General features: G+C 44.7%; 2 protein-coding genes across 7 annotated transcripts in view; one reads left to right on the top strand and one right to left on the bottom strand.

Moving 5' to 3' along the window:
• The window catches only part of LOC112562310 (protein MTO1 homolog, mitochondrial-like), a 70,804-nt gene that overhangs the window by 11,275 nt on the left and 38,578 nt on the right, over window positions 1-20,951 (top strand). The window lies entirely within an intron of this gene.
• The window catches only part of LOC112562311 (5-hydroxytryptamine receptor 4-like), a 30,883-nt gene continuing 15,711 nt past the window's right edge, over window positions 5,780-20,951 (bottom strand). For 3 of the 5 annotated variants that reach the window (XM_025235490.1, XM_025235492.1, XM_025235491.1), the window contains exon 2: window positions 5,780-10,854. In XM_025235490.1, coding sequence (XP_025091275.1) covers window positions 9,392-10,780 — 1,389 coding nt within the window. In that variant the 5' untranslated portion in view covers window positions 10,781-10,854 and the 3' untranslated portion in view covers window positions 5,780-9,391. The other 2 variants (XM_025235494.1, XM_025235493.1) reach the window with 2 other exon arrangements.

Raw genomic sequence — 20,951 nt, 5'->3', positions numbered from 1 at the left:
CCCACACTTGTACAAAAAATGCGTGGCTAACTATAAAATGGAACAAGGATTATTAAGACTTTTTGATCAAGACGATGTTGCTTGCAAACAAGCTTGTGTAGTGTAAGTCTCGCTCGTCACTTCTCTTTCTCTCTCTCTCCAATCCACGTTTTTTCCGCCCCGACACATCCCCTTTGCAAGAAAATTATTCCAACGAAGTAGATGCTTAGAGGAGGTCAGTCAAGGGTAAGCTTTTGTCTGGCAGACGACTTAACTATGTCTCTGCTGGGATCAAGCGGGTGTTCGGGTGGTTGGGGAGGCAAGGAGGGGGAGAGAGGCATACTATATTCAGGTAATGCTCCGTTGGACCATCACTGTGCTGCTCCGTATTGTACTTGGATGCAGATGACGCCATAGTCCGGCGGCGCCTTCAGCGTTATCGTCCCTCATATTTTGGGAGATAATTGTGGTGTGGCGCTTGGATCGCTGACTTGTATATCTGGGCTGGATGCAGATGATGCCTTACCCTATCCGAGCATCTACTGTTTTCTTTGTTTCTTACTTACTCCCAATACCCCGTCCAACATCCCTCCTCTTGCACATTCGCTCGTTTCGCTCGTTTTTCCTAGGACGGCCCGGTGGCCACCAACATGTATACCACACGACATGCCAGATAGATGACAGAGGCACAGAAAAGTGCATTGCCAGGCGCTCGGCCAAGCTCCTCCGCTGAAGGCGCCTCTTACTGTCGAGTGTTGCTATCTAATGTATCCTCATCTCACGTGAGCAAACACCTTTTAGTCGGACTTGGAGCCGGCAAGTGTAAAAGAATATCAAGCTAAGGTTAAGCTCTTGAAAATCTAAGTGTCAGCATTGTTGTAAAAAAGCATGATTTCTTTATTTCTTAAGCTCCCTCCTTTCCGAGGTTAAAAAAAGATTATGAGAGATAAGATTATAAATAAGTTATACAAAGCACGAACCAATGTATGTTGTGCTCTTTCTCATGCTGGACATGTGTGTGTGAGTTCTCCTTGCTACTTTCTAGTTGCAGTCGTAGGAGAATAAGAACATTTTCTCGAACAGCTTTTGATCTTCACGGCATAATTGCTCATTTGTGAACACGGCTAGATAGTGCATAATGTAGGTTTTCTAGCAAAGCCGCATTTGGTCAGCCTTATGTGCTCAGCTACGGTGGATATTAATCAACCGCTGATAACGCTTTATCAGAAAAAATGTCGACAGATAAAACTTCCTGATCTCTCTGAAGTATTAATTAATCTTTGGGAACTGAAATATTAATTAACTTTTGGGAACTGAGAACCAGAAAGTTTTATCTAGAAACGGCATATTTCTTTCAAACTGAAACAGAGAGTAGTATTATCCAAACATTTTATATTTAATATTTTAAAGATATAACCCGACTCTGCTTCTTCTATCGTCGGATTATTAAGGTTAGAAGCAATTTGTATCTGTTATTCTTCTCTATCGCCGGGTGAATTTTTAATGTTTCATGTCGGATACCTTAACATGATAAAACAGAACTGGAAAATCCACCTTTCAAGTCAGTAAGTCGAACATTTCTCATTCTTTCTCTTTAATCCAAGACATAATGCTAGCTTTGTATATTCAGACAATATAATGAAATTTTCAAACAGTTTAGGTACTTTCAGCAACCAACCAGAATAAATATTTAGTGCGTAACAAACACAACCTCACTCATCTTTCTCTTCGCAAGTTTCGTGCTGGACAACAGTGACCAGACTTTACAATAGATTGTGGAATGAGCAAATACAAGGTTCTATAATGGGAACCGTGTGAAGTGGCATGACTCCAGCAGAGACGCAGGCCTTTGCAGCACCGATATGGTGCTGGCTGACGCACCGTGCCACTGGAAGGCCGCCAGATGCGAACAGCAGTGGAAATAAACTTTCCAGTATCTTGTCCTTTGAACACTCACCTCAGCCACTTTGCCTCTTAGAGGCAGCGTTTGCAGTTCCACGCGATTTGGTAGGAAACGGAAGAAAAAAGAACGAACGAAAGAAATAAAGAGCAACGGTAAGCAAAGGCACCCTCGTCTTCACACCGCCGTTTCAGTGTTGTGCCCAGGTATCAGGGTTGCATCAATGGTGTCCGTTACATAAAATGTTTGTAAGCTCCTGTCATCAACGTCTATCGTGTTCTCTACTGGCATGACGCAACGAGACATTGCGTGAAGAGACGGTGTCATGGGACTTGCACACCTGGGATGTTTGTTGTGGGAAAAACAATTCAGGTGTTCATAATGAAAACTAAGAGACGAATCTCGATATCACATTTTCATAGTTTGGCAGGGTGGGGAAGAGGTTGTGGGATGGAAGGAAGGAAATAGAAATATAGAGGTTGTAAGTATACTAGTGTGTGTGTCTTATTCGTAGTGACTAGAAATGATGGAGACAAATATAGAATGCTGAGGTGAAAGAGAGTTTACTTGACGGGTGTTTACCTTCGTACTTTTCCCAGGTTCGGAGGCTGATTGAGGGTTGCTGCTGCGAAACTCGTGTGTTGTTTGAACTCGCGTGCCGCGCCTGGCTGAGTTTGTCCATCCGTGACATCATTAAGTTTCTAATAGCAGCATCATGGATTACAAAGGACTTCGAAAAAAGCAAACCACTTGTAAAAATTATAACAAACAAGCATAAACGCTTCGCAGCATGTCAGTCGGGAATAGTGAAAGGTTGTCTTCTTTGTTTCATCGTAGTGACATATAAATCTGCTGCTGACATGGCGTTAAACACCAACAACCAACCGAATTTTATTCTTCTCTTTCTCTCTATCGTGTTGTGTGAATAAGTGCGTGTGTGTCCATGCATGTATGCGGTTGCGTGATATGGATCTGAAATCCGCTTTATCAGTCGATCAGGAAGAAGGAATACTGCACAGTAGCTTGTAGAGTCAGTAGGAACATGAGAACAGTAGGCAGATGTTTACTTCACTGATGATCGCCTTTGGCCTTAGTTGCCCACATAACCCCATCCCACTTTTCCTTTACTGTTTCACAGCTTGGGCCTATCGTCTCTCTCTCTGGCATTTTTGTTTCTTCCTTTCTTCAGTCCTCAATAGAAACAGATTTGGACTGCCATTCAAATCTGGCTGAAGCAACTTAGATATGTTCACAGGAAAATATACGTATGCATGTACATGCACGCGTGCCCACCCACACACACACACAAAGAAATGCGCACACAATTACACCCTTGCACAGAGAGCAGGTATGAATGGGGTGTCCCCCACAGAGACTGGATATGAAATCTTGTATCGTCCTTTGATGGAATTGTCGAATTCTGTCGAGGGGCTAGTATCTGCTATGAATAATGACATGTTGAATTTTCATGACTGCACGTTTCCATGGCACGAGTCCTCAGGAAATCGTTTTGTCCTCAGTCTCTGCTTCTTGATCTTGTTCCCCTCTCGTTTATCAACTTGCATCTTCACGAATAATAAGACCCAGACATTTATTTTCGGCTGCAGCCTCTCATAGGCCACTGTTAATGCGCCGTTTAGCAGGATTACGGGTTTCTGGGATGGCGCCCGCCGCTTTTGTCCCAAGTTCGAGGCCGTTTTGGAATGGAAGGCGTCCCTGGCATTCCCTTTTTCTAAGTGCAGGCGTCTAGGCGATACGAGAAAAGAAATAGTCACTAGTTGTATGGTGTTGCACTTAGCAGCAGAAAGGCCTGTTTTTTGTTTGTTTGGTTGGTTTTTTTTCCCCACTTCGCGATTGAGGAGCGAAAATGAAGATGAAGGTACAGTTAGAGAGAGAGAGAGAAGAATGCGTGAAGAAAGAGAAGGAAGAGAAGAGGATGGTACAAGACTCAGGATTTGTTCTTCTCAGGATTCCTTGTGATTGTATGAACCACTTTCTCCTTAAACAAGCGAATGCTGTGTGAACGCATTATAAAATTAACCACATAATTTTTATTTTCAAATGACGGGAGCTGATTGTCTTGAAAAAGCGGCTGTCACCTTGTGCACAGTTGACAATAAACTGATCCCTCTTGCGACTGGGGGTTTCAAGGCTTTGTGTACTTCACTGTGGGATGAGCGAGGGTGGAAATGAAAAATGGTTGAGAACTGAGGCTCATTGCACAGTCACACTTAACTGCTAATACTAGCATTTTACCTGACTGCTAGTCGTCTGCACTAAGCTCGCGCGACACTTCATCGGGCTCCCTTTTACTAACTCTCGCTCTACCACTCATATTTTAAAGAGCACAGAACTGTTCGCCGGGAGTTCGCATTACCTACCATCATATGAAGCATCAGTTCGTAGAAGACAGCTCCAAACACGGCACGCGGCCGGCTCCTGTTGCGATCAAACAAGTCCAGCATCGTTCTTTTCACGAGCTGCGAGTGAGGAAAAGGAAGAAATGGGACACGTTGCACGCTATGTCGTTCTCTCACGAAGTCCCATAAAGACGAAAAGGAGCATTGCCCCCTACCACCATCCCATCCCCATCCCATTCCACATCATCCTTTCCTGCCTGGCCGTCAGCTGGTATTGTGTAGAAAGGCAATCTATCAGGCGTTTTATCGCGGCCAATACTGGGCAATGCCGACCCATAATCCTCTCCGATGGGACCTTCTTCCAAATGAAGACAAATTGACCAGCGCTTGGCATCCATCTGCCAAACGCTTTCTCGTCCACGCAGGTTTACTGCGAAAACATTTGCTGAGACCTTTCTTGGATGAATTTCAATGGATGTTTTGTTTGTTTCCCTTCTAATTTTGGGAGTGATTGAAATGGATGAGAGACGGTGTGAAAGTTGCAGGACAAGCGTCGCGACTGTGGTCATTGGTGATGATGTCTCCTTTACTCATGAACATATGGCTGAAGTCGGAGGTAATGAGTCGACCGGAAACGACTGGACCGCACGAAAGTTCATTTCTCAGCAAAAAGACATTCATGCGAATGTGCAATACAGCACAGTAGATGGGACGTAGACACATCAGTAGACGGAATGTAGACACATCAGTCGGACTGATCGTCAGTGGTTTTCTCGGGGTATTCCGGGTTCCATTTTTCTTGTGTGTTTGTGTGTGTGTAAAGAAAATAGTGTTATAATGTTATTACTCGTGCTATAGAATCAGCATCTTGATAGGTCTTTGATTACTTAATTCTACAGGAAACGAAAAGTGCGAACGAGAGAAAAGATGATACATTTGGGAACTTATATCTGTGGGGGTTGTGACGGTGCTGTAGGTGGAAGACCTAACCCTATACTCTGTGTAAGCTTCTTTGTAGGAGATGATCGGTTGAGCTGATTTGTCATTCCTGGTAATGGAAGAAAGCCCAATGCCACGAAATGGTCCTTCCCGCTTCAGAGGTCTTGCCTGCACCACCCTTCTGCTCGTTCCCCCAACCCATCTCCTCCCGCCTGGTCAGATTGTATATCTGGAGGCTTTGCACGGAGAACCAGGTTGGTTCTGTGCAAGCAGAGGGCGCTGTCTGGCGGCAACTTCCTTTTAGGCTGGCACGGAATCTGCTAGTGGGCAGCTCACAGGCGGTAATGATAAAGGCTTTCTTTCCGTGATCTCGGTGATTGGGTGAGCACGCTGGTGGCGGGTAGAAGGGTGGTGGTGGTGGTGGTGGGGTGGAAGTGGGATTCCAAGTAGACATCTGCTGTTGCCATTGACGATAGGTCTCGAAAGTGCTGTCACAAGTGGGAGGGTGCGGAAGGAGAGACACACTTGCCTTCTTGCAACACGAGATACTTTTCATGGCTTTCTGACATCACGTTGCCGAACAGATGTAACGCTGTAGACGACAAATTCATTTCTTTTATTTCACTGATTACATTATTTGTACATTGCAGTGCAGATCAGTGGTTCTTTTGCTGTTCATCCAGTATTTTGTACAGTAGTTAAATTTTAACCTTTAAAGAAAATGAACCGTTAAGAAAACATTACTTTAGTAATAAGTACAAGACGTATGATATATGTGCATGTGTGTTGAGAGCGTGTGCGTGCGTGCTTGTACCTGTGTGTTGGTGACTGGGGTATGTTCGTGCACGCCTGTGTGTGTGTGTGTGCGTGCATAACAAGTGGTGTGCGAATAGTTTTAACTCTGAGCGTTTTTTTTTCCCCGGAAGGATAGAAAAAATATAGAGTGCTATCGCAAATAACAAAGCTATGGATGCTAGGGTACAGAAAAAAACATACACAAGAACTTGTGGTATAGCACACCAACACACATTCCTGCAGCAAGAGTAGTCTGAAATCTGTTCCACTTATTCAAAGTGATTTGTTTTATTATTCTGGACTTTTTTGCACAAATAGCGTATCTGATATGATCGTCGGGGTTTACTTTCATGCTTATATCGTGTGTGGGTGTGTGTGTGATTGAGACTGTAAATACGTACTATTATTTTCATTCTCTAACTTTCCTCTGTTCAAGACTGCATATCCTTTGTTTTATCTTCCACATTGTACCCTCTATAGTGAATCCCGAAAGCCTTGGAGCAGAACTGACCAGTGGTCAGTCTTGTAGGGAAAACAACTCCCCCGTGTCTTGACGGTCTTTTCAGTCCCTATGGCCCTACTCACTTCCTTTCATCCATCGTCACTTTTGCCAAAGTGTTTTGTTTCGTGAAGTCTTTAATGTATTCTCGCAGATCGGAAGGTTTAAGGCCATGTTTATTGACGCTAAAGGACAAGAACGGAAAATGCAGGGGAACAGGTAGACTCATACTGGGCGGAAAGGTGGAGAAGAGAGTAGGTGTTAAAATTAAAAGGCCCCATTGTGCTAAACATACGTGTGGCATATTTAACTGCTTAGTAGTCAGAAAATTGTTGAATAATTGTTGCGCGTCGTTGAAGCATGCTTTGACTGTATGTTTCTGCGGCCTGATATATAGAACCCGCAACCCGTGTGTATGTGTGTGTGTGGGTGTGGGTGTGTGTGTGTGGGGGGTGTTAAATAGTTCTACATCACCTCCTACGCTCCCTTGTTCGGACCATTCTTAAAGTCCAGATGTAAATTTGGAACAAAATAAAATAAACAATGCATGACGCTTGGGATATCAGAAACATTGCTGCGACCGATCAACAGTCAGCAGTTACGATCACACAGCACAGCAGCAGCAACCCAACAGGATGCGTGCAGGTAATAAAAGGACCGAGGAATCACACGCGAAGACACGACAACTGTGCAGCAGCACAGTGCAGGAGATCCGAGGCAAGTCTTCCACTAAAGTTGTACCTCATTCATCATTCACTGTGCAAGATTTTCCCTCGGATAAAGTTTCATCAGTCCTATACATTCGATGATAACAATCATCCGCTAGTTATCAGATCAGTCTCCATTAATTAAAACTTTCGTTCTCATCAATCCTAGCAGATAAAGAAAGGTGGCTGTATATAACATCGGTTTGTTTTGATAGCAGAGAAAGCCAGTAGCTCACTAAACATGGAAGTATAGGACTGGCACTGTAGGAAGATGGATTGCATTGTGTAGCATGCAGCTTTGCTTGCTGTTACTGCTGCTGCTCTTAGCAACGCCTGGCCTACAGCATAGGCTAGGACAGTTGTATAGGATTTAGTGGAGCTAAGTCTGAGACTTTAGTGTCGATTTCTGATCCGAGTGAAACATGTAATTAAACTCAAAGTGGCAGGTATGTTAACGAAATGTGCAGCAAATTAAAAACAATTATTTTAGAAAAACATTTAGACGTTAATCCCTACTTCTAACGCCACTGAAGGCCGCAATCGATCATATGCTAATGAGGCGTTGCCCAATCAGCGAGCAGATATTTGTGACGTCACGGTAGTGTGTTGACTTCTTTCCCACAATCCAAATGTGAATGGCAAGGCAGTGTTCAAAGGCTCATTGAAAAAAAATATTCGCTCAGATTTTGTGAATTAGTATCTCATTTGAAGATCATTTTGCTATCGGATTAACCTTTATAAAAAGAGTAAATTCCGGAAATCTCATCGTTTCCCAGTCAGAAAAATTATAGTATATGTCTATATATATAACGACACAAAATACTAAAGAGGCCTTGTTTACCTGTTTTATGAAAACACGCGACAAAAACTAAAATCAAGGAAGCGAAGCATCGTTATTTATAACACTCCTTTAAAAGACGAGTAAAATGACCGTAAGCAAGGACTCAACCCTCTTTTTTCAGAAATGTATTTAAAGTGATTTAATTGCTGCAAGTTCGCATTGTACCACAGCACTCTATCTTTATCCAAAATCGTCGACAGTATTATGAAACTGCATTTCATTTTCTTGATTTTTATCGAAAAAGGGAACACTAGGAATTTTCTCCTGGATATTTCAAGCATGGTCACAAGCAATGAAAAAATGAAAAAGGAGATCAAATTTATGAACAGTCCAATAAAACGAAGACGAAAAAAAAGGGACACCCGAATACAACCAAGAAACAAAATAACTAATAGCCAAAGCACTGATTCCTGAAGAAGAAATGAGTACAAAAACCACTCGCCAGGTTTGGTCTACTCGTGTTGTTGTAGGGCACCAGACGCCGTGGACTAACGAAGCATGAACCCATATGAACAGCGGGCCTTTTCAGTGCTCGGATACCAAACATAAACTTACACTATCCGAGGATTCACCACGTCTTAGACCTTGGATGAAGCATTCGTTCCAGAATTGTTTGTCCATCCCGCACTGCGAAGAATTTCAACTGTTGTTCTGGAACCAAAGCAGGCACGAGTCAAAGGTCACACGGGCATGCAGTCATGGCTGCGGCGGCGGGAAAGTTTTTCATCCGACTTTGCATCTCTCTCTGCAAACCTTACAAAAATATTTGCCAGCACTATCTAGCGCTTGACTTGCCAGGTGTTTGGGCGCTGTGTGACACCTGGCGAGGAATAGTCATCTAAATTGTCAGAAGACAGACGCAGAAAAATGAAGCCATGCGTCCACCTGCCACACACACACACTTTAAAAATTAACAGTTGTGAATCGCCACTTTCCGTCACCAAAGGTTCATCAAATATTTCATTACTGGCGCCATTTGTTTTCGTACGCATTGCAGATGTACGCTTGAAAAAAGGCTTTTAAAAGCTTTTAAAATAGGGAACAAAACGGCTACTGATATATACACACACAGATGAATATGTAATCCATGTATTGTGCGCAGGTAGAAGGTTACTTTGCTATCACAAACTGCTAAGTATGATATGCTGGAATTCCGGACCATGTCAGGTGCACAACTTAGCGTCAGTCAAGGTGTGTACCTCCTGTCGGCAAAACAGAAAAAGCAGTTTATTTATTTTATTTTTGGCTTTGCTTTTAATGACGTTCTGGAATTTTGTTTTCAGTGCAGCGTCACCATCAGTGCTGGAAGTGTGAGTGTTTGTGTTTGTGTGTGTGTGTTGCGAATACAGTTCTTAGCCACACGCGTTTACGTCAACACTGCACTTCGTTCGGGCGAGTTCTGTCAACAGTCGGCGAGCGAGAGCCAGCCGCATGTCCCGATACCCTTGAGTGCAGCGCCGGATGGTTGCCATATGCAGGCTCCAGGTCCTCCTGGACGGCGGTGGACCCTGGACTGTGTGACTCTGTGGCAGGCGAACGGCGCCCGCTGCTGTCGTCGGACTCATGGTGTAGTTGCGGGAAGCTATGCAAACCGTCCCGATAGATGACGGAGTTCTGGGTGGCGGAGGCCGCCGCGCCGCTTGCATTGGGCAGGCTGTCCTCACCACCCGGGATGTCGCCGCGATTTTGGGCCATCAGGTAGGCCAGCGTGCTAGCGTCGTAACGCCTGTAGCGATCGCAATAGACCCAGCGCGAGAGGAGGCTGAGGTGGCGGTCGAAGCAGATGTAAATAATGGGCTCAATGGTGCCTTGCGACCAGGCGATAAAGCTGAAAGCCTGGTAGACCTTCGGCGAGACCTTAAAGTTCATGTCGATGAGGATGAGAAGGAAAAGCGGGTACCAGCACAGGCAGAAGGCCAGGACGGTGATGACGAAGATCATGGCCCGGTGGCTGGCGTCCTTGACCATGACACGAATGCTGGAGGAGGAGCGCTTGGCGTCGGCGTCGTCCATAATGGTGATAGAAGAGCGCACCAGCATGGAAACGCGGTTTGGCTGGTTGACCTGGATTTCCTTGTACAGCTTGCACAGAAAATGGGCCACACCCACCAATGACAGCGTCACGATAATGATCCACATCACGTGAGCCACGTACCCAGTCACGTGGCCCAACCGGAAGGAGCAGTTGCCGATCTCGGCGTTATAATCGAAGTAGCCGCCGATGAGGGTGGGGCCCAAGTGCAGGACGAGGCTGCAGACGTAGACCATGAGGATCCCGAAAAGGACGCAGCATACGGAGCCGCGCGTGTCGCCACCCACGTTGGTCTCTCCGAACGTGTAAGCCTCGGAGCAAATCATGGCCACCGTATTGAAGGCCGAGGAGGTGATCAGCACGACGTAGGAGGAGCCCTGAAAGTTACAGTCAGACGGCGCGGCGTTGGACAAGAGGTTGGCCCCGAAAGGGATGCAGTAGGCCGACTTGAGGAGGTTGAGGAAGCAGGCGTGAACGAGAAAGGCGCAGGTCAGGCGACGCAGGGTCCGCCGCACGAAGATCATGATGACCACGAGGATGTTGAGGCAGATGCCCACGGCGCCGACGAAGAAGAGGTAGTAGGCCTCCTGGCGGTGCGTGTCGGAGCCCATGGCGGCTGCGTGCTGCATGCGACTCGTGCCCTGCAAGCGGTAGTGCGGACCATGCTCCTCAATACGCACCCAGCTGGCCTCCGAGGCCCCGTCCGGCGCAGATCCGTTGAACATCATGACGGCGGCGGCTGCTGCGGTCACGCTGAACCACACTCACCATCGTATGGAGTGTAGGGAAGACTGCTGTCATTCTGCAAAACGAATACAACTCGAGCTTAGTTTTTCGAATAACAACAATAATAATAAATCAAGTCATAGCTACTAGCTACTACTGACCGTCACACAACTTTGCCAACTGAACCAAACGTTCGTCTGTATCTGAGCTGTGAAGAACGTCCAGAAGAGCCGTTAACATGTCTCTCTTCTGCTGTGTCAGCTTTTGTTTATTTTCGCGGGAACTATCCCTCGCATGGAGCGAGGAGTTACACATAGTAACTTTTAATCCCCCGTCTAACGACTGACAAGGTCACGTGACCAGAGACTATACATGAACTCGTGACAGTGTTTGACCCAGTCGTGGTGAGGAATTTGTGGCAGCGAGATCTCGCGACTTGCACAATTGAAAAGACATGGTTGTCCGCGAAAGGAAAGAGATCCTCGTATTCTGATGATAGATTACAAAAGAGAACACACAGCAGCACGCGTAATATCATCCTTTGACTGGAAGTTAATCACGACCTTCTAACTTTGGCCTTATTCATTTAGGTCACGAGAGGTCGCCCTATTGCCGCATGTTGATCTCTGTGGGTCATGACCGTGTTCGATATTCATGGCTGGTCAGAACGTCTGAACATTTACAATATGCATCAGCTATCGTTTTCTGAGGCCTTTCTCTGTTTGTTTTGTTCACTTTTTTCTTTTTAAATTTCCGTTATAACGTGAAAATCTCGGTCGCTGTTCTCTTAGTGCAGTTCATATTATTCCACTCGCTGCAGCAAGAGAGCTATCATCGTGTGATAAGCGCACAGTTTCTGGATAAATCCATTAGCAAGACATCTGTCATAATCTGGCACCTGTGATTACCTGACCGAAATATCGTGACAGTTTGTGACTGGCTGCGAATTTACGCTTAAATTGCAGACTATTGTGGTTGAGAGAAAGCTTTCAGACCCAGAGTACTGGACAGCTGACGATGGCTGACAGAAGGTATTCAGCCCGAGAGTACTTGACATCACATGTACCGAGGTTGTTTTTTTTAAGATATAGTACTAGGGTTTGCTTGTATTGTCTCCTTTTGCTATCTGGTTGGACGAGTTCCAGACCCAGAGAACGTCTAGAGATGAAGACCGTGAACCTGGTAACCAACTACAGCAGCTGAATGTCGGCATGGGTAAGAGGGAACGATGAAACAATAGGAGGAATATTCTTGACGTGCTTGGGTTTTGCTGTCTGTGCCAAAGCTGTCTCTCGACGACTGCAGACACGGCTCGTTACGTTTGATAAGACTGCTCTTCTTGCCCTGCAACTGACAGCTTCAATTTCAGACCGGGATACCAGGGTTTCAGTTAGCGCGCGTGCGCTCCATGTCGGGAGGAAGGCGTTCAGTCGGTCTCACCATCCTTGATCGATTCATTCTCAGAGGAGAGAGTTGCGGGAATGAGGGGTTGGGGGTTGAGAGGGGTCAGATTCGGCTGACTAAAGTGGAGGGCTACAGAAATTGAGCGTTGAGAATCTAGAGAAAACACACGCACTTGTTATTGTGGCAGGAGAAGTTTTTTTCGGCACTGGGAGGGAGAAAATGAGATGATTAGTAAAGATGAGAGAAGTCACCGTTCAGTCTTACTTTTTATGAACTGTAGTCCTTTCATTTCTCACCAATCCACTTTTCAAATATGAGGTTGATGAATGGGTAAAACTTTAGCTACATCACAACAAAGTTCCGCCATGAAGCGCGTACTGCTAAACTTTTTTCTTGGTAAACTTTTAAAAGAACAGACAGGCAGTACTTGAAATCCAGCACATTCCGGGTCATATGCAGGTTCAGTCTATTTTGTGAAATGCTTAGTTTACGACCTTCGTATGCTTCAAAATTTGTAAATTTTATGGCAATTTGTTTCGTATCATATCAGGTTTCACACACATTTTCGTCCACTGTTTTCCTTCTTCAGGCTCGTACAGTAGACCATTTTCCAGATTCCAGTTCTCATGTTTCTCGCATGTGCACTGAATCGTTATTAGTGCTGCTCAAAACTGTCAACTAATTGTGTACTTTCGAGTCAAAGCTGAGGTATATGACTTTGACTTTTTTCAGTGTGGGCATAGCCCTAAACTGAAGAGGGTGATTATGAAAACATAGAAAACATGAAAAACATCTTTTCATAGTAGTGAATACCATACTGTAAAATAATCAAGCTGGTGGTTCATTTAAACTTTTGCAAATATACACCTTTAGGTGAGGCATAAAGGTCTCTAGCTATATCTATTCTAACCCACATCAGTACACATGCAATTATAAGGTCCATATATCATATATACATATAATATCCACAAATATTATCCTTACTATATGCTTAGCATATGGCAGTGAATTAGAACTAAACATTTTAGTTCACTTTCTGATCTGCTGAGTTCATAGTAAAAGTTGCTTGGTTCACATTCCACGCTACCTTCTATTTTTTTTTCACTTAACGGGTCAAAAGCTGGCATTGAATAGTCTACAAGTTAACTATATTTTTGCTTCCATTTCTTGCATTAAAGTCGCCTAGTCAAATAGAAGGCACATCACCGCTTTTTTCAATAAGGTCATTAAGCATTCTTTTAGCATGGCATACCATTATGTATTTTAGCTTCCTTGTAACATGGTGAGTCAGTAGGTGGTATATACACTCCTAAGATAATGATATCTAAGTTTGTTTTTAAAAATCTTTAAAATGCGTTCACAAAACAGTCTAGTTCCTTTTTAAGTAGCACAGCTAAACCACCAGATGGCCTTCCTGTGCTCTCTGAAAGTTTTAAAGCAGGGGAGACAAATACAGTGTGGTAGGGAAACAAGTCGTTGGGTATAGTTGAAAAATGTTTCTACAAGTGGGGCAAAATAAAATTCATGAATATATTCAGTTAAGTCAGGTTTATACACATTGGCTATTCCTTCGGTGTTATAAGTGAGAAATTTCTGGGGTTTATGTTTATTGCACGCATCCATAGTAGCGTTGATAGCATTATTCGACCGGGATTTGATGAGTTTCTAGCCTGAACATCCTGTGTTGTTGCTGGTGTATTGTCTTCTTTACTCCTGTCTGACTGTTTATACTGACTACACTTGTAGAAAGTCCGGACGAAACATAGTTACCTAGCGAAGGTCGTTCACTGGATAGTTCACATGTGCTTCACGGTCGACAGTACACATTCCTTTGCCTCCCACTAGTATGGGACTAAAAATAGCCTGGTGTTTGGAAACTGATCCTTGACCTCAGTTATCCTGTTTGTCTTTGGACCGGCTGAGTTCCTAGCTTTGTTCTGTTAAGTTCCCGTCAGAACCTAACACTAAACTTCTTTCCTTCCATCAGGATGTGATCATACACCGGAGTAGCTCTCTTGCCCTCTGATCTCACTGTTTTCAATTGCACAAACTGAATCGTTATTAGTGCTGCTCAAAGGTAAGGTATATAAAGAGATGAAGAGCTGATCTGACGAAGCTGTGCCCACTACATTGTATGGAGTTTTTGTTGTAGGTACATGGAGTAGGACCATTTCCAGAAAAAAATATGCATGCTGGCGATGAATTTTCTAAGATCAGTGAAGTTCTTATTACTACAAAATTTGCAATCGCTGACATGTTACATCTACATATACTATTAGACTTCGTCGAATCTTTGGGGAGGTTTGAAAGTCACTAGATACTAAACAACCGGACACTACATTCATAGGAGAAAGGCGGGATATACAATGGTCCATTGTCTACGCGCGTGCGTGTGTGAGCGAGCGAGGTGGAGAAAGAATAAAGAGAAGCGAGACTATTTGACGACGTCGCACTCACTGAATAACAAAGAACTGGATCCTAGAGCTCAGGCACTGCTTCGTGTCATTGTTTCACATTGTTCTTCAATGGGAAATCGCCAGGTGCAAAAAGGACGCGGCGTGGGGCCGTAGTTGTGAACTAGAGGTATGGTTACTTCTAGGGTTAGCCACAGACCGGAAATATTGAAGCAAATCAGACACAGCAGGTCTGTTGATCATCTGGAGGTCCCCGTCCACGGACTACAGCTATTGCTACACATTTCTTGTAATGGTCTGCAGGTAAAGTAACTCGGCGTTGAGGATGTATCTCATTTTCATAAGTATAAGCTCCTGGAGAAAAACTACATTGCCACTAGCCACCCTGTCACAGAACTAGACTACCACACGGGGAAAGGGGCAGCTGACATCACAGGCAGACAAGACTCCCTCTTCGGCGCTCTCATTCTTACATCCTCGCCGTAACAAGACCGCGTGCTTGGAGCGAGTCTTGGAATCCCACAGCTGAAAAGTCAACCACTTCTGAGCTTCTCCCACTTGGGACTTGGCTGCAGACACAAACCCTCCATCCATCTCATTCTGCTTGACTGCGTGGCATTGGAAACAAAGAGGCATGACCAAAGTGCCCGTTTTAAGCGGAGAGGTGCCTTGAGAATAGTTATAAAGATCCCCGGGGCACTGGATGGTGGTGGTGGGAGTGGTGGTGGTGGTGGAGGTACAGATGGAGTTATTCTCAGTCGTGCCACAGGTGCTTGCAGCAAGCGCTTTGCCGCGCGTATTGTCTGCTTCACTTGGTGCTGCTGGTGTTTTTTAGTTTTCCTTTCGCTTGAGGCAGATTGTGGTGAACTCTCCTCATAAGACAGCTATCGGAGGTATTTTCGGAGAAAGGCTGCAGTTTTAATGCTTCTACGGCCGAACCGAAATAAAGTGGGGAAAAAATAAGGCTTTGCATGTGAATGAAAGGAAGTGAATGGTAAAATATTGTCGTCTTGTGGTTCGGCTCTTTTTATTGCACAATTTCTGCGGCTTCAGAACTTGTGCTTGCCAGGTCAAAGGTCAGTAGCGTTAGAATTAGAGCACGATATGTAATAACTATAAAAAGAGCTTGGGGGGTTTGAAACAAAATAGTATTTGCATCACAGATCGCATAAACCGCTCACTTGCTGAAGGAATTAAACTTATTCCTGCCTTCATTTAGTCTCTCTGTTTGTCCGTCTCCCTGTTTGTCTTTCTGCCTCTCAGGCACTTTCGCCACATGCGTATTGAGAGAAGGATGCTTTGTGGGTCATGTATGCCAGGGAATCGACATTGATTTAATGAAATTCGGGCGTTTGATGTTTTGGGAATGTAAGTTTTCCTCTGATTTTCGCGGTTCACTTCTCACTCCGTTCGATGCCGCAGACTAGTGAGCTACATCAAAACGACAATTTGTTTATTAATCAGACCTTTCGAAATGTTTGTGTTATTCTACTCAAAAGCCATAATCACATCAATACCGCTAGCAAATCTGTAATGGCTTGAACCGTCACTGATTTCTTACCCTAGTCCTGCAAGACATTTCACGAACTAAGGACTTTTTGGATAAGTGATGTGGTCCTTGGCATTGCAGTATAACGGTTTCCCCTAAAACAACCCCCCCCCCCAACTTGTTATACTTCCCTTCTTGCGCATATATATCGCTAATGCTTATGTTCATGCATTACATAATACATATTCTGTGAGCAGGAATACGGCTGTGTGGTTTATATGAAGGGAACATTTTCCTTGCCAGTCGCGATTTTGCACCAGCGGAGAGGGAGGTGGAAGAGGGGTTAAAAACTCTTGACGGGAGATGTTAGGCACAGAATGTAGTAACATGTATCGACCTAAGCCTTAATACCAATGTAGAGGCATAAGTAGCCCAAATATTACACCTACGAAACAAAAATATTAAATATTTTAATATTAACAACTCACATGATAGAAGTCACGTTAAAAGCCTCCATGCTGGTGTGTGTGTCGGGGCATAACACTGAGCCGCTTCCGTGTCTTTTTATCACTAAATAAGAAGACTGGTACAAGTTTATCAGCATCACTACTTACGTGAATCGCCGTCTTCGATTAGTCAGAAAATTAAGAAATTTGAGGAAATTAAGTCAGACAAAGACTTGATGCTCGACCACCATACTTTGCTGGCGGTTTTTGTCTTCTCCTGTGTGATTCATTCCACTGATTCCGAGTGACTAATTTCCTTCTCGTGAGGGAGTCGAGTGGCGGTGTGGCTGCTGTAAGACAGGCAGGTTTCTTCACCACCGTGGTTGGACAGCTGGCAGCTGTTGGCATCGACCGCAGCTGTCCCATCCCTCCCCCACTTAGCCCCATTCCTGCGAGGTCGTGTGCTAGAAGGCGATCACGTGATTACAGCTAAGTGTGTGCGCTCGCGCGTCCTCACTATCGTCAAGTTCGTAAAAAGTTTAACATAGTATCCTACAAATCTTCACATTACTTAAACTACAAACTTGCTTTACACAGGGACCTTCCCTTCCCCAAACCACTCGCACTCACGTTCCGATCAGTCGGATCCAACATGGAGTCACTTCGGTCAAATCTGAAGATGACTGCCAACGCACCTGAGAAAAACCTCCTTACCGTGCTTTTGTCAAACAGAAGGGTGTCATAGCGCTGTGGATAAGATTGTTGTGGAATGTTCCAAGAAAAATACAGAAAGCATCCGTGAACAGGCTGCTGCCATTTCGCAGCGCGCATGCGTGCGAGTAAGTGCGATGTGAAAACGCAGTTGTTTTTTTTTTTGTTGTTGTTGCGTGTCTTTGCAGTCGACATCACAACCACCCTGGTTTGTTTGCACAGGTGCGAAGACTCAGAAGAAAGGACCACTAGTGGTCTTGGGAGTGTGACACCTTGTGCAGTCCTGTGTCCTCAGTGTGTGTGTGTGCGCGCGCGCACGCGAAACAGGCGCGTGCATGTGACTGAACTATCGGAACCAAAACAATAGTCAGTGGCCAGTAAACAACCGCAGCTCACCGTTTGGAGTACTCATAAACTGTCTCAACTTCTTTTGGCAGGTGTCGTTGGGCCTGCCTGAACCATTCTCTGTCTGGTAGCTGCTGACAAGGCTGACAAGTACAGAACAACCTTAGTTGCTGACTGCGCAAAACACCAATAACTAACAATGAAGCGTGGGAGGTGCTGTCGGTTAGTAAGAACTCGCTACATCGTGAACGAGCATTTTCAGTCCATGAAGTCTGATTATTTGGGAACGGAATAGCTCTAGTAACACAACCATGCACACACAGCGATCAGACTTGTGACTGTGGACTGATGCTATAATTAACATAATTATGGTCGCAGATGTCCCAGTGGCTGTAGCCATACTCACGTAGGACTAAGACAAGCTGTAAACTGGGACGGACAGCCACTCCAGCGAGCTGATAGCTGATTCTGTAATCGGGAAAATGTAGAAATATAACCATCTAATTCTGTTCGCGAATCACTCGTTAATCCAGCAGTTGAACATGACCTTTGCTCCTCTCTCTCGTTCTATCTCTGCGTTCTCAAGCCAGACGACATCGTACAACCAAGTTTGCCTAGTCTTCGCTTCCTTCTTGGAAACCAGATACCTGCGCGGCAGATGTGAAACCTTAACAACAGTGGAGGAGTTTACCTGAATTAGAATGGAAGGCCAGCGTGCCAGACGATGCACTCACTACATGACTGACGCATGCAGCAGTGGGCGCCACGTACACCGCTACTTCATGCTGCCGCTGTAAGCCGATCTGTGGGCTACGGCGTGCGATGCCCTTCCGCCAGCAGCTTGCGGAATCAGCACTTACTCCTGCTTAACCTGCATGTTGTCAGCAAGATCATGTGTGTAGGTCTGTGTACTTTCACACCACCACCACGACACCCGACCACCACGACACCCCACCACCACGACACCCCACCACCACCACGACACCCCACTACCATGTTTTTCTTTTTCTATAGCCACTTAAAAAATACTAATGATGTTTTTGGAGGCTGTTAGTCCTTACAAATAAGACGAGAATAAGACCTTAAAGCAAGACAAAGCAAGAGGTGACAAGGACTGGGTAAATTTTAATTTTTAAATACTTATTTTACTAAAACATCTATGCTAGAGATGAAATTGCAATCGGGAAAATTTGAGAGTCATCGAGAGTCATGCGGTGTTTTGATGGAACTACACGTGTTTTTGTCTGTAGAGCACTGCTGCCTATATTTTTGTTAAAAAACCCAAATAAACAAAAAACAAACCAACCGTAAGACACATAGGCAGAAACTGGTCATAATCGAGCACGAATAAATGTTATCAGAATTGCGGCAATTCGGCCAGGGGCCATTAATTCACGGTCTACGAAGCATCGTCACTGGTGCGCATCGCTTGAGGAAATTATCTTTCGTAGCCGCTCGGCTTCTGCTGGTCGCAGCACGTGCACCCTCCTGCTTGCCTGTCACGCAACAAGCGTTTTCCTCCAGAGCAGAACAGACAATGTCGGCACGTCTCCGACCTGCTGCTTGCAGCTTTTTATCAACACCAGGGAGAGGTCTGCTCATCGTCAGGGTCCCCAGGCTGCATGTTTGAACAGGCATTTCGCTGTTGGACACGTCGAAACAGATGGATGGCCAATTCATTTTCATTTTATAGTTTGCACATCCGTTTTGTTTTACTGCCAAAAACGGTCATTAGCAGATAGTTCTACGAAAGTATGACAACGGTTTATTAATTAGAAACATGTAAACATCGCTGGTCAGCGTTCTCTGACAATAGATTTTCTATATATCTGTAAATCGTTTGAGATGGGTGGAACCTCATTTGAAAGTCATATTCTCAATCTCATCATTGTTTTGCTTTAGAAGTGTTCCCGAACACAAAGAGCTTTCTCTTACCATAGATGCAACAATTTTCGATTAGTAAGAGTGCGCACAGCTTATTAGTCATGCTGTCAACAACATGGCAGCCAGTAAATCTGCGTGGTTAAACAAGCATGAAAGTCCCTTGTGCCAGGAGAGGTGTCATTGAATGAGCTTCCTACAGGGTGTCCTACAGAAACCCCCGACACCTGTAATAAGGAAAAGAAAATAACTTGCACAAGGAGGCAACATCTTCAAAGGGAAAGCCCTAATCTTTCTTTGATCCTCTTTGTCTGGGCCAGGCCCACACGGCTGTGAGTGATTTCCTTTTTCGATTCTCCTGTCAGAAGGCAGCTGCAAGGTGGCTCAAGTTGACCGCGACTGTTGGTTCTCAAAGACAGCTTTCCTCGCGCTCCTGTTATTCCAATTCTTATGTGCAGGACGGTTGTCAGTCGTAAGGAGGTGTCTTCCTACGCAGTTGAAATGGAATCTGGAACTGGTTGCATTCTTTCCCCTCCTCCCTTCTCCCCCGAACCAGGATAAAAGGCAGTGTGTGGCGGTTTGTTTTGTTGGCTGAAGGTGGCATTCGGCGCTGGTATTTGTCTACTTCTCTCCGCTACATATCTGCTTCATACCGCATGCTCGTTACAGGTAATCTGAGGACACGAATAACTGGACTACATTCTAATTGTTGTAACTTTTTTGAGCGCTTGGAATTCCAGTTACTTAAATGTGATCTCAATCATTGTTGATTTGCAGTTCTGTGGATTTTATCATGATGGTATTTTTAAATAGTTCTACCATATACGCCAGGTGCGAGCAACCCATTATCGATAAAGTTACTTGAGGAAAATTCTGGAAAACTGCACTTTTTGCGTGGATTGTTGTATTTCAAGCAAATAGCAAGGTTAATATGTTGCCACGTTGTGCTGGAGCGCGTGCACTCCGCGTGTCAACTGCGTGTTGTTGTTGTTGTCGTTGTTGTTGTGTTACATGCGCAGTCATTTTCAGTGAGCGAGATAATTCACGCGTGCTTTGTCATTAACGAAATTTTTTTTGTAATCTTACTGGTGGGAACTTAATATTTAGCCGCGTTATAGCAGACTATAGCTATACATAGCTATCACAAAAGGAACTCATTTTGCAGCAGGCGAAAAGGCAATATCTACACATATGTAATTCTGTTGTGTCCGACCTCCTGGCACTTTAATGAATATTTCTTCTAGATTGTCCTCCTTTTTCATCTGACACGAATTGTCTTCCCGCCAGATGTCGTCTGGCTGTTTTCACAAAATAGAAGTTCGCAGTAAAGAGTAAAATAGAAAAGGAATGAGGGTTGAAGTAGCAAAGGGAGGAAGAAAGAATGGAGCGTGAGTGACCGACCTACTGACAGCTTTTTGTATAATTTGTGCCAACATCTCGTTCTCAGAGGGAAACAGATGCAGTTGAGTCAATCTCATCAATA

Source organism: Pomacea canaliculata, linkage group LG4 (assembly GCF_003073045.1).
Source record: "Pomacea canaliculata isolate SZHN2017 linkage group LG4, ASM307304v1, whole genome shotgun sequence".
Classification (NCBI taxonomy): Eukaryota; Metazoa; Mollusca; class Gastropoda; order Architaenioglossa; family Ampullariidae; genus Pomacea; species Pomacea canaliculata.
This window is presented reverse-complemented; position numbering and strand designations above follow the sequence as displayed.